This window comes from Lissotriton vulgaris, chromosome 2_1 (assembly GCF_964263255.1).
Source record: "Lissotriton vulgaris chromosome 2_1, aLisVul1.2, whole genome shotgun sequence".
NCBI classification, from domain to species: Eukaryota; Metazoa; Chordata; class Amphibia; order Caudata; family Salamandridae; genus Lissotriton; species Lissotriton vulgaris.
In genome coordinates, this window is record NC_141687.1 from 35,600,760 (window position 1) to 35,615,341 (window position 14,582).

Sequence of the window (14,582 nt, forward strand, 5' to 3'; positions counted from 1 at the left end):
GAGGAACACTTTAACTTTATTCATATATTTCCCCATAGCACAGGCTATCTCTAAGTTCACCATTCCCACCAAAAGGTTAACAGCTTGCATCCTATTCTTGATCCTATATATTTTTTAAATCGGACATAAAATCTCCTTTCGTATATCTAAAATCTTCATACAATCTAATAAAATGTGTAAAATATCACAGGGTGTACTAGTATACAAGTGCATCTACCATTGCAATCTATCATAAGGATTCGAACCCCATTGTTCGCATAACATGGGTTTATCCCAATTCACATTTTTAACACTTCCCGCCTTAAACGGTAACTGGGTAACCGGTCCACATAGGGAAAATGTTGATCATCCTCCCAAGCCAGGGTCATACGAGCCACCAAGGTTTTTCGTGAAAGGTACTCCCGGTCATATATTCGAGACATATCAACTCTGAAAGACCTTAGGGCCAGATGTAGGTAAATCGATTTTACCGATTCTAAAATACCGAATTTTACCGAATCGGTATTTTAGAATCGGAAAATGGTATGCAGGAAAAAAATCGGTGAAAAATACTGATTCGGTAAAATTCGGTATTGGAGAAGCCCTAACCCTGAGCAGCTCCAGCACCGAAGTTCAGCCCCCCAGCATCCACGAGATCTGCGTGGGGCCCTTCTGCTCTTTGCTGCTCACCGCGTTGTCCGGCTACTTGCCTGCTGGCTTGTGGCCCTCCTGACGACGAACCACGACACTTCCACCGCTGGTCTGGTTGCTCCAGACTGGCCCTTGCTCCCCTCCAACAGAGGAGCACCCCGGACCCTCCTGGTCCACTCCAGACGCCATTTTGAGTCTACCGCGTGGGCTTGCATTTGCCAAGAGTTGTTGCCCCAATCCTGGGTCCAGCATCGCCGACAGCAGATACCTTCGTGGGACAGCTCGCACCTCCATCCTGGTCGCGGACAACGCCTCCTGGTCCGAGAGACTGCAGAGCCCAGCGTCACCCACTCACCTGGTCGAGGTGACTCCATCCGGTGCCATCCTGGTGCCCATCTAATCACTGGCTAGTGATTCAGAACTTGGTCCCCTCTGCTTACAGGTACCCTTCTTCACCGATCCAGGCTTGGATCACATCGAACTTCATCACTGGTCGCCTGCCAGCAACTTCTTCTTTCAGGCTCCATAGACTGTAACGAGGATTCCCGACGTCTTTTGAACCCTATGCAGCCGCAGCCCCTGGTCTAGGTAACTTGAGTACTTTGGTGCTCCAACATAGGTTAACTATCTAAGTGCCCAGATCCTTTTTCGTTTCAGCTCTACCTAGTCGGATTTGTCCGATAACACTAACTGTACGAAATCTAGCATCCATAGACTTTGTCCCGCATCCCGCGTGAGAGTGCACACTCTGCACCCGATCTCCCTAGGCCTCCTGCTCGTAATCTGAAGGTTCAGTAGTCCAGTCCTAACGATCCTAAAGCCTTTGAGACTAGTTACTTACCTGCTAGTATTTCGCATTCCACTTTTGTAGTATATTGTTTTTCGTGCCCCTCGGGCATTTGTGTAAATTGTGCGACTTTCAGTATTTCTTTAAGAGCTTTGTATTGTGCTTAGCGCCCTGTCCTCATAAAGAGTCCAGGGCTGTTGTGTTCTAAATAAATATCCTTTTATTTTCATAACAACTTGTGTGGTGTCCTTTCACTTGGTGTTCAAGGGGTATATGTGATGGTATAACAGCTGGCTTAACACGCCCTCTAGAGTTTAGCCTAAAGACTGCTCTTGTCCATGCTACTAGGATAGCTGGTCTATAAGGTTGACTTACAACCAATCATCAATAAGGGTCGTTCGGACTGATACATAGTGTTCACTAGAATAGTGAGCACTGCATATCAGGCCAACTTCTCACAGTGGCTACACAGGCAGCTGCAACTAATTCGAATCTTCTGGAAAGGCAGTTGAAGCCGAGCAGAGTGCAGGAGCAGCAGAAAGGTTTTTGAGCACTTTTAAAAGTGAAAAATGTCAAGCAGCCAAGAAAAAGAGCAGCCTGGGAGGAGGAAGAAACTGAAATTCAGCAGCATGGAGCTGCAGGTCCTTGTGGAGGAGGTGGTGAAGGTGCACCACAAATTGTTTGGCAGGCAGTCCCTCACTGTGGCTGAATCAGCCAAAAGAAAAATCTGGCTGGACCTTATGTAGAAAGTAAATGCCGTTGGGGTGACCACCAGGGACACAGAGGACCTCAAAAAACATTTTTATGACCTGCGGAGCCAAACCAAAAAGAAAATGGCAGAACATCACAAGCAGGCAATAAAAACAGGCGGAGGGAAGAACCCAGCACCCCCCCTGACCGACCTGGAGGAGATGGTGGCCTCAACCATAGAACCAGACAGCGTCTGCGGACTGGGATAAGTAGACAGCTCAGCCAGAGCTGCAAGCAAAAAAGGTAAGACAAATGCACTGCATTCCCCCCAATACCAACACCCTTACATGTACCCTTAGTGGGCAAGTGAACCCAAGTCCAGTACTGCTAGCAATATATAGGGCCAATGCATGATGCGATATGTAGACAGGAAATGTAAGGACATGTCATACAGCACACCAACCAACTAGTTCATGTAATGACTGCATACAGAACATGGCCAATGTGATAATTTTTTTATTGTAGGGACTGTGAGACAGTAGCGCTTAGCTAATGTACGCTCATATGTCCACAGGCGAAACGTCTCGCAGGCGTTCGCAGGAGGCTGGAGGGACACCACCTGAGAGGGTGGAGAGTCAGGATGCAGGACAAAGTACCCCCAACGTACCACAGGACAAAGCTGCATCAAGTAGTTGCTGGCGTCCCCTAGCAGATCTCAGTCCCCTCTCCTGCTGTCATCACCAGACATGCCAGCATCACAGCATGATGTGATACCCCCATCACAACCAGGCAAGAGGCATGTCGTGGCTCCACTCCCCGATTTGGAGTCCGTAGCAGCTGACATGGAGGGTGACGGACCACAGAACTTGCCTGTAGCAGTGAGCTCTGGCACAACACACTCCAGTGCAGGCATGGGCCAGAGTACTGCAAGACGCCGCAGAGTGCAAGAAAGGCCGCAGATGCACCAGTTGAGGGTCCAAGTGTGTTCCTTGGTCTGGAGGGGAGCATGTTGCGGATACAAAGGATGCAGAGAAGAGCCATCCAGGCATGCCAACGACAGCTGAGGTCCCTGAATAGTAACATTGGGGAGATAGGAAAGGGCATCAGTGAGCTGGTACAGGTCAACAAGGAGATGGCAGCAGGGATGCGGGGAATCAACAACTCGGTGCACTACTATGCACCAAACTAGACAATGATTTTGCTGCAAGGTACAAGGATAGGCATCGTGCACCTGTCCAAAGTACAGCTATCAACCGCCTGGCCACTGCCGCATCTCTGTTATGCAGGAGGAGCTCCAACATGCAAGAGGCCATGACACAAAACACAAATGAGGTCACTAGGGCCATGGGCAGGATGACCAGTGCTCTTGAGGCGCTGTTGAATGCACAAACTGCACACACAGCTGCTCTGGATGTGCCTGTAAGTGAGGAGAGCACGAGCAGGAGCAGCATTGGAAGCACCCTTATACCTGAAACTAGGAGGAGCAGGCGCCATGCTGAGGCCACAGGCCAGCAAGACACTGAGCAGGCTGAACAACCTACTAGTGTTACTGGGAAGCGAGCAAGGAAATAACTTTCACAGTTCATGGTGAAGTTAACCAGAGCTGAGAGCATTGCAGTTAAATGCTTTTTGTTGCACTTTTGTGCTTTAAAAAACCAACGTCATTACAAAATTAAACTAGTGTTGTAGCATACTACGCCTCCTTACTTACTTAAAAATAGTTGCGTGTGACCTTTTCCCGTCTGTGTTGCCATCAGTTGATGTTGCTCCTCCAGATGTGTGTGGTTCAGGCACTGCTTCCTCATAGTCATGGTCCTCATATTCTGAGATTTCCACTTCTGTGCACTTCTTGACCGCCAGGTTGTGCAGCATTGCACAGGCTGCAATCATTTTGCAGCAGGTGATTGGTGTGTACTGGCGGGCCCCTCCACTTTTATGGAGGCAGCGAAACCTGCTCTTCCACATGCCAAAGGTGCGCTCCACAATGTTGCTAGCTGTTTTGTGAGCCCTGTTGTATCTCCTCTGACTTGGTGTTGTTGGGTTGAGGTAAGGTTTGAGGATGAAGGACCGGAGGGCATATGCACTGTCCCCTATTAGTAAGAAGAAATTAACATTAATCACATGCTCACACACATCCACCTGTAATACGATTCAAGTGATTTTCACACAGTGTCTCACCTAGCAAGTATCCTTCGCCGAATTCCCCCGCAGTCAGGCATGCGTAAATCCCACTGTTTTGGAAGATGTAGGAGTCGTGGGTACTCCCTGGGAATTTGGCTACTATGTCAGTGATCACGTATTTTGCATCACAGTTCACCTGTACATTTATGGTGTGGGTGGATTTACGGTTCCGATAAATGTACTCTGTGGCAGCAGGTGGGCATATTGGTATGTGGGTACCATCAATGCAGCCAATGATGTTAGGGAAATGCGCCATCTGATAGAAGTCTGTCTTTGTCCTTTGCAATTCTGAATGTGTTGCAGGGAAGCTAATGTAGTGCTGCATTCTCTGCAACATGGCATCAAGGAATTTTTGAAAGAACGAGACAGACAGCTCTGGGACACCCCACCTACCGCCACAACCACACTCTGGTAGCTTCCAGATGCAAGCAGGTGTAAGCTGCACAGCACCTGCACATGGGGTGGGATGGCGTGCGCCCTTGGGGTAGGATGGTCCAAAAGTGGGTGTAGGTCCCTGATGAGGTCCAGGATTGTTTGTGGGGCCAGCCTTTACCTCTGTAGGATCTCAGGCTCAGTGAGCTGGAATAGTGTGATCCTCTGCCTATACACCTGCTCCTCCCTCCTCCAGACCCTCTCTCCTTCTGCCTGGAGCCGTAGCCGCCTCGCAATGACATAGAACAGCGCCATTCTAGTTTCAGTGGTGCATTTTGGGGCCTTTTTTATAGCCAGCACCTGGTTACCACCTGATTTCAATCCATGGTAAATACCGACTCTTAAATACCGAATTTCATGCGAATTCGGTATTTAAAAGGGGACCTACATCTCGAAATTCATTTTTACCATTTCTTATTTACCGATTCGGTAACTTTACCGATTTAGAAACTTTACTGATTCGATAAATATACCGATTCGGTAAAGTTTCCGATTCGGTAACTTTACAGATTCTGTAAATTTACCGATTCGGTAAATTTACCGATTTGGTAACGTTACCGATTCGGAAACTTTACCGATTCGGTATATTTACCGATTCAGCTACTGTTTGGTCCCTTACATCCCGAATGCCCAATACCGGTCGGTAATTGCCGAAATTACCGAATTTCGGCCATTACCGACCGGTATTGGGCCACCTACATCTGGCCCCAAGGGCCAGATGTACTTAAATGGCATTTACTGATTCGTAAATACCAAATGTTATCGATTCGGTATTTACAAATCGGTAAATGCCATGTAGGTAAATATTCAGTAACATTTACCGAATCGCTAAGATTCGGTAATAACCGAATCGGTATTTACCAATTCGGTAATTGCCATTTATTCCTATGGGACTTGAGGCCCATAAGAATGAATGGCAATTACAGAATCGGTAAATACCGATTCGGTAAAATTACCGAATTGTCAAGGGGGACAGGGTGTCACTTTGACACCCTGTTGCACCCCTGATTCTGGCTTGTGTGCCAGGTGACACACATTTAGGGGAATAAGATGCTCTAGTGGAAGTTGTCTCACTCAAAATGTTCTGGAATTCTTATGTTAGATTTAAATGTCCTTATTGCAAGAGTCCAGGAGACAAACTGCAAAGTTCAACAATGGAAGGTTGGGAAGCTGGATCTGGACCCCCAAACCTGAATAGGAGATCTAGGGCCAGATGTAGGTGACCAAATACCGGTCGTTAACGGCCGATTTCGGCCATTACCGACCGGTATTTGGAGATTGAGATGTAGGGGGCCTAAATATTACCGATTCGGTAAATTTACCGATTCAGTAAATCTAGATGTAGGTGGCACTGAAAACAGTGCCACAGGCCCTTAAGAATTCCATGTGGCACACATACATGCCCTAAGGGCATGTATGTGTGTCACATGGCACAGGTGTACATGCACAGATGTGCATGTACACCGGAATTTGTTATTTACCACAAAATATTATTTTGTGGTTAATAACGAATTCTTAAGGGCCGTGGCACTGTTTTCAGTGCCACCTACATCTAGATTTACCGAACCGGTAAATTTACCGAATCGGTAATATTTAGGCCCCCTACATCTCAATCTCCAAATACCGGTTGGTAACGGCCGAAATCGTCCGTTACAGAACGGTATTTGGCCACCTACATCTGGCCCTAGATCTCCTACTCATGTTTGGGGGTCCAGATCTGGCTTCCCAACCTTCCTTTGTTGAACTTTGCAGTTTGTCTCCTGGACTCTTGCAATAAGGACATTTAAATCTACCATAAAAATTCATGAACATTTTGAGTGAGACAACTTCCACTAGAGCATCTTATTCCCCTAAATGTAACAGGTTCTGCATCTGGTTGCTCCAGAAAAGCATTGATCCCACCAGATGTCAAAAAGAAGCGCTACGTCCATACATTCTTGAATTGGTCAAATCTGGACTGTAGTTTTCTTCAAAGAAGGTATATTTAGTAGCCTTTACTATGTATAGAAAAATCTATTTTTAAACCCCAGTTGTTAAGATCTTTTGAGAGGGAAAGTCCCTTAAGGAGACTTTCGCCTTCTTGGAAGCTAAACGTAGTCTTGTCCATATTAATGTTTTCCCCTTTTAAGCATTCCCATATAGTGACTTTGCAACATATGTCATAGAAAAAGGCCTTTCTAGGGCCCATAGAGTCCACCTATAAGTTGTGATGAATACTTAGCTGAATTTCCAGCCTGAAGCAGTGTCTGATTTCCTCCAGACTATTTACCTCCCCACTTTCCTCCAGAATCCGTCTCCTCCTGGAGACAGGTGTTTGCATTTGCTTGATGTTAAAAGAGGTTTTAAATGCTATAGTGATAAAACTGAAGACATTAGACGTAATATAACATATATATTTGTTAAGTGCGCATGCACCCCATGGGCATTGTGGCACTGAGTAACAGGTGCCTATTGTTACCCAACTTAATGGTACTCTTTTTATTGACTTTGAAGGTATGAAAGGCTGAGTTGACCTGCTGGTATCTGAACCTGTGGCCAGGCACTGAAATCAATCACAGGTTTCTGGCATAAATGCATTCCTCCACTGAGCCACCAAACCAAGCTTCTGCCAGGCAGACAGGCCATCTTTTTGTTAAATATGGTTTATTACGAACTGGGCTCGCTACTTAAAACCAGTTCATCTCTAGGGCCTAGAGGTATGTAATAGCAAATTACTGAATGGTAAATACCGAATTTTACTGATTCGGTATTTACTATTCGGTAATTGTTATGTAGGTAAAAAATTCGGTAAAAATACCGAATCGGTAAGATTCGGTAATTACCGATTCGGTAATTACCGAATCGGTGTTTGCCATTGATTCCTATGGGCCTTGAAGCCCATAGGATTCAATAGCAAATACCAATTCGGTAATTACCGAATCGGTAAAATTACCGATTTTACAAGGAGGACAGGGTGTCACTTTGACACCCTGTTGCACCCCTGTTACTGGCTTGTGTGCCATGTGACACACATACATACCCTTAGGGCATGGCATGTCTGTGTGCCACATGGCACAGGTGTACATGCACAGATGTGCATGTACACTGGAATTCGTTATTTACCATGTAATAGTATTACATGGTAAATAACGAATCGGTAATGGCCTGTGGCACTGTTTCCAGTGCCACCTACATCTGTATTTACCGATTCGGTAAATTTACCGATTCAGTATTTTACAGAATCGGTAAATTTACCGAATCGGTAAATATACCGATTCTGTAAATTAAATGCCACCTGCATGTCAATTCCCAAATACCGGTCGGTAACAGCCGAATTCGGCCGTTACCGACTGGTAATTGGCGACCTACATCGGGCCCTTAATGAATTGTTTTCTGTATTTTACTATGTTACAGTAATACCAACAAATCGTTGGCTAGGTGGATCAGAGAACTGTGAAGCTGTTAGTCCAGTACTGAGAAACATTTCCATTGCAGACGTATGTAAGGCAGCCACCTGGCAGTCAGCACATACTTTCAAAAGACATTATTGTCTTGATGCAAATTTCAGTGAAGACCCCCAAGGGGACCAATCTTCTCTGCAGAATCTTCCCAGTTAATGCAGTATTGTTTTTTTCACTTAGCTGTTTTTTCTCTGGTTTTAGTGGGGATAAGATTGCTATTCTATTCAGTGCTTATGACTAAAAATTAACATTCTCTTGAAGAAAAGGAATACTTACCTTTTATCCTGCTTCTTATCCAGAGGAACCTTTATTATAATCATAATCAATCCTCCCTCCTACCTAGAGAAAGAGCAAATGGAAATATACTCAGTTTTACCATATTGTCCAACTTCCACCTACAGGGCATGGTGGGATGTTCATGGCATGCTATGGACCAGCAGAAGTTTTCCCAGCCTTTCGGGCTTCCTTTTACTATGCTATATTGCCCCTATTTTGTGTCGCTCTTCCTTTAAAAATAGACTTGTGAAAGAGTTTTCTAGTCATTATGATATTTCTAAGGGACTACTTTCCTGAATTTAAACTGATTTCCTTGAGAAAACAAATACACGGAAATTGGCCAACTTAGCCTTCTATAGGCAATTTGTAAATACTTTCTTTGTTATACAAAACGCCTTTTTAAAAATGATGCTCTTGATGAAGGGCTATCAGAACGTGACATCATGATCTGGCCTGCCAGCTCTTCCGATTCATTAGTCAGGAACTATTGGGGTTCGGCTGCCAGACTTTCTATTTGAGAAAACTGAGTGATTACCTCGAAATAGAGTAGAAGCAATTTTCTCTACTCTTGAAATTACGATGTTTGGTGTATCTCAAAACTGCACATTACTGAGTCCCACGGGCTGAATCGCGAAACAATAATCAAACAAAATGGTATCTCTTTCACAAAGCTGCTAGATATTTTCTTCAATGTAAAAACTCCCCTATTTTTCTAAAGTGATCATGAATGTTTTTTTCACATCTTATGTAAAAGTGGCAATTTAAAGATCGCGTTTGTGAGCATCTTGAAGAATCAGGCTGGTGTACACATTTACATTTTTAGAATCCCTGACTGTCACTAAATTGGCATTTAATAAAGACTTTGGTGTGTAAGGAATGCAATTCTAGCCCACAAATTAGGATGATGAAGAAACCAGAGATACTACTATGGACTAATGGTGTGTTAGAAACTTTCTTATTGTTAATCTTGTTGTGTACTTGAAGGGACACAGAATGGAACTGACTTTATCTGGGATAGAGTGTAAGTAAACAATACATGGACATTTGCTATCCAACTTCATTCATGTCCAGTATATAATCACATGCACCAACAAACAGAATTATTCAGTAAAGCCTGAAGCTTTGTGTAATCACAGGGGCTAGTTGAATAGAAAACTCCAGATGGCACTTTAAGTTAACAGAGCTGAAGCCTGATGATACTAATGTGTGAGTAAAATAAGAATATGGTAATAACTGTTAAAGATTAGTTAGCCCAGTAATGATGTATGATTTGTTTCCTTGGCGACTAACCAAAGACCAACATATTCTTATACACATGGCTCAGGTTGTACTCTGTAATTTTGTCTTTTACTCCAGGGGCAGAGACATTCTGGGGGGCAGGAAAGATGTCTGTGAGCTGACCATGCCTGATGATGACCAACACTCCCTGAAACTCTTCAAGGTTGGCAAAGAAGACATTGGCGAGATCAGCTGTGAGGCCAAGAATGGGTATGGAGTGGACAGGTGTACCATCTGCCTAGAGCTAGCAGGTACATGACAAATGAACTTAAACAGATGGTGATTGGCTTATAGTGGGTTATGGGTCAGACAACGGGTCGGGTCAAGAGATGGGTAATAGAATCAGGACGCGACTCTGAGAGTGAATTAGAGGGAGCTGCCGGGAACCTGGAGAATCATAGGCACTGCTATGAAACAAGACCCTGGATTGTCTTGTTGGGAGTAAAGGTCTAGTCATGCAAGAGGATCAGAGTGGAGTCTGGGGCTCAGGATGGGAAGGAAGCAAGAGGGTCAGATGAAGTGGGACAGTACCAGTGGAGGACAGCACCAGAGGAGGAAATCAAAGAAGATAGGAGGTGACACATCAGGGGTTTGACCGTCTGATCATTTTATTTACATGATATTTCCAAAGCACATACATCTTTATTTTCTTTTAATTTACCCAAATTGACAGTGTTTAGTGTGTTTTATTTGTTAGTATACAGAGAGTTGAGGCCTCAGCTAAACTCCTATACCTGTTATAAAGAGGCGGACATGACAAACAGGAGGGTTGTCTGGCAGGCTGTACATCTTTTGATTCCAAAACATAAGATATAGTTCAGAGCTGCAACTTTACCTTTAACAACAAACACTGAAAGCTCTGATATTGTCCTCTACCTGCTCTAACGACAGAGCCAGCATTCGGATATTAGCTTTCGTAAGCTTCTTTTTTGATATCCTCAGTTCCAACATGGCTCTGAATTCCTTTTCCTTCTGTTGTTTATTGCCGTGAAGAATGTTGAGTAGAAGGAAACCTTTATTCTTCTGTAGCTTGCTGCACATTCCATTGCTTGTTTGTGTTGTATGGGCATGTTTTCTAAGGCAGGAGTTTGAGATGCTAATGCTCCTACTAAAGCAGGTGAATGCCTTAGTGAATGCATGATCTCTTCTATAGTGTGTGTTCAGGGAAGTTATTATTTTTATTCTAAGAGTACCTACTTTTCGTGTTACTTTGTGCATCCACAAGGTTTTACTTCTGTAATTGCCTCTGTAGTCTCTGCTTGGAAGTGCCAGCTTACTTATTGATCACTCCTCAACACCACATGTTCAACACCCTGCTGTCCAGGTAGCTTTAGGAAGTTCAACCTTGTCTGTTATTCTCAGAGCCCTTTAGTGATTGGCCATCAAGCCAAAGTGAAGTTCAAATGTCCCTCATTGGCTAACAAAATCCATGGTGGTCAAGACAATTCTGAGTTGTCTGTCCTCATTCAACAAGACATTGCTGGATGCTACTTCCCCCTAATTGCATGTTGCGGGGGTTAAGAGAGAATGAGCTTTATTGCGGCTGTTACATTGCATTAGTGCCAGGATGCTTTCCTAATGATCGCTTGCTCTACAATTCATACCAACAAATAGTAATAAAATTACAAAGCAGTGGTTATTTAACTCTTTCAGCCTTCAGCATTGTATCACGTACCTCTTTTTAATGCTGAACAATGCTTAGGAGAAAGAAATGTAATTGCGGGTGTTGATCTGTCAGCACAATTGTTGATCTTGTGCAGGGTCCATGTGTGTCCAGGCCATGCTGGGGTTGGGATGTACACTCTTAAAGCAGTAGTGTTTCTACATGTATGTTGCTTGTGGATGATGAAAACCAGGATGAGGCTACCTGGATATCTGCCTATGCAGCACTGCCTTTCTCCATTTATTTCACCTGTTTGCATGACTGTCAGTCAGTCTCTGTTTATTTCTGGATTTTACATATGTGTCTTTCTTTGCATAAGTAAATGTTCACTCCAGGTGATAGTGACTTAATTCTTCTTTGTCTGTAGAGGCCCCTCGCTTTGAATCCATCATGGAAGATATTGAAATTGGGACCAGTGAGACAGCACGCTTCGTGGTGGTTGTGGAGGGGAAGCCCCTTCCTGACATCATGTGGTACAAGGTGAGCCTCCCGTGGTGTGTTGGGAGACAAGAGATGAGCGTTGGTATGACATTGTAGGTAAGGATGTAGAGTCCATGACCTCGATGCCACCGTTCTCTATACTCTGCATCTTTCCACTTTCCCTACAAATTTAATCTGGCACTGTGACTTTCTAAAGACTATGGCACATCCTCTTGGAACATCCTCATGTGAGGAGTTGAATATACATGCTGGAAATGGCCTAGTGTCCAATTTTCTTTTCAAGGGAGTAGAAATATCTTTTTAGCATGTATGCGATAGGCAAGTGTCTCATTTTGGAACTCCAACAGCAAAAGAAGGCATCTCTAATTCACCTGACAGGTGGTGTTTATATCTATCTAAAGCTTTATCTTCAGAGCCTCCTTGACATTGTGGAGCTCTAAGAACGTCATTTGAGTCTGAATAGAGATAACTTTGGATTCTTTCAATGTTGAACAAATCTGCATTGCCCCATCCACAAGAATGATGCTTTATCAAGCCCATCTCTCCAATTGGGTTTTGCATTGGTGGTCATGATGAGTCTGAGTAATATCTGCAGATGCATGAGAAAAGTACAGTCCTTATGTCACTGCTGTACACCGACTCATCATTCAAATCACACATCACAGTGTAGGCAGGCAGCAGTTGCCAGTAGTGCACTTAAAACTAGTCCATGATGGCCACCGAACAAAGTAATACTGGCCGTTTATCTATTCAACAGCTATCTTTTTGAGTTAATTCAGTGTCAAACTCCTACTCTATTCATTTATTGTATGTGGTGCAGGATGATATGGATTGTGTCACAGAGAACACTTCCTTTAAATGTTAGACTTTGAATAGTTAATGCTACCTTAGTTCCCCTTTCTTACTATGTACCCTTTCTTACTTACTATGTACTCTTGAAGACACTGCAATCTCCCTTCACTCATGCAGAAACTCCCCTCACTGCCCTCACACTGTACTCTTAAAGTCTTCTCACCCTGTACTCATGTAGACATTTTCCTCATTCTGCACTTGCACAGACATTCAACTCATCCTGCACTCACAGACACTTCCTTTACCCAGTACTTTTAGTCTCCTCCCCATCTACTTATACAGACAGTTGCCTCACCTGGCACCCATACGGACACTCTCAACATGCACTCATGTAGACACTACCCTCAGCCTGAACTCATACAATTACTTCATCCTCCATTCACACAAACACTGCTCTCCCCTGTATTCAAACAGCACCACCAGAAGGGGACTCATACACCGCACCCTGCTCTCACATACACTCTCCCCTCACCCTGCAATCAGACACTCCCCTCATCTTGCACTCATACACTCCCCTCACCATGGCTCATTCAGTCTCCTCACCCTATACTCTTATATATATATATATACATATATATACATATACATATATATACATATATATATATATATATATATATATATATATATATATATATATATATATATATATATATATATATATATATATATATATATATATATAATATATTACCTACTGGCGATAGCCAGTAGGTATATATAGTTAGGATTTTTTCTCTATGGAACTTTTGAAAATTCTATGTCTAATAACTTTGGCGTTTGTGGACGGAATTGGCTGAAATTTTCAGGAAAATGGCACATTTTGTTGTTTCTGAGCAGCCCCTGAAAATTTGGGGGGGGGTCGTCAAGGGGGGGCCGAGAAAAAAGGGGGGTCCCAAAACGCGTTTTTCCTATTCATTTTTCCATAGGGCGGTTGGCCTCACTTTTAGCTCGAACGGCTGAATGGATTTGCACGAAACTTGGCAAAATTGTAGGGACTGTTAGGCCGATGTGCCTTTGCTAGGTCTCAATATATGTGCTTCAGTGGATTTTGAGAAATTAACGTTTAAAACAAGATATATATCTGTAACAGCGCTCCGGGCAGCGCTCCGGTTCACGTACTTTTCGCGTAACGGAACTTTGCGATGCGAAGCTGATTGGCTCTCCGGTGTCTGTCAACATTCTAAACAGTCCGGAGCGGCCGCCATCTTGTCTCTCGGTAGGATCGAGAGACAAGAGGAGGCCAAAACAAAGGGGGAAATGAAGGAAAAGGGGCAAGGTAGACCCCTTCTGACCCCCTAGGATTGATGAGGGGGATATTATAGAGCCACGCGGGGCCCAAAAAAAAAAAATCCGATTTTTTCGCCGTAGAGACGCGTTTTGGTACGCGAACCGGGCAGCTAACCAGGCAGCTAACCGGGAAGCTAACCGGCAGTGTAACGGGAGTCTGAGGAGTAGCTGATTGGCTGTCAACATTGTAAACAGTCCGGAGCAGCCGCCATCTTGTCTCTCGGTAGGATCGAGAGACAAGAGGAGGCCAAAACAAAGGGGGAAATGAAGGAAAGAGGGCAAGGTAGACCCCTTCTGACCCCCTAGGATTGATGAGGGGGATATTATAAAGCCACGCGGGGCCCAAAAAAAAAAAAAAAATCATCCGATTTTTTCGCCGTAGAGACGCGTCTTGGTACGCGAACCGGGCAGCTAACCGGGAAGCTAACCGGCAGTGTAACGGGAGTCTGAGGAGAAGCTGATTGGCTGTCAACATTGTAAACAGTCCGGAGCGGCCGCCATCTTGTCTCTCGGTAGGATCGAGAGACAAGAGGAGGCCAAAACAAAGGGGGAAATGAAGGAAAGAGGGCAAGGTAGACCCCTTCTGACCCCCTAGGATTGATGAGGGGGATATTATAAAGCC

The 14,582-nt window shown here is 44.3% G+C and overlaps 1 protein-coding gene across 3 annotated transcripts in view; it reads left to right on the plus strand.

Annotated features, from left to right (window-relative positions):
- SPEG (striated muscle enriched protein kinase) overlaps window positions 1–14,582 on the plus strand; it is a 1,422,155-nt gene that overhangs the window by 845,238 nt on the left and 562,335 nt on the right. For all 3 annotated transcript variants that reach the window (XM_086954403.1, XM_086954404.1, XM_086954405.1), the window contains 2 exons: window positions 9,793–9,965; window positions 11,745–11,857. In XM_086954403.1, the coding sequence (XP_086810529.1) occupies window positions 9,793–9,965; window positions 11,745–11,857 (286 nt within the window). The remainder of the gene's footprint in view (window positions 1–9,792; window positions 9,966–11,744; window positions 11,858–14,582) is intronic.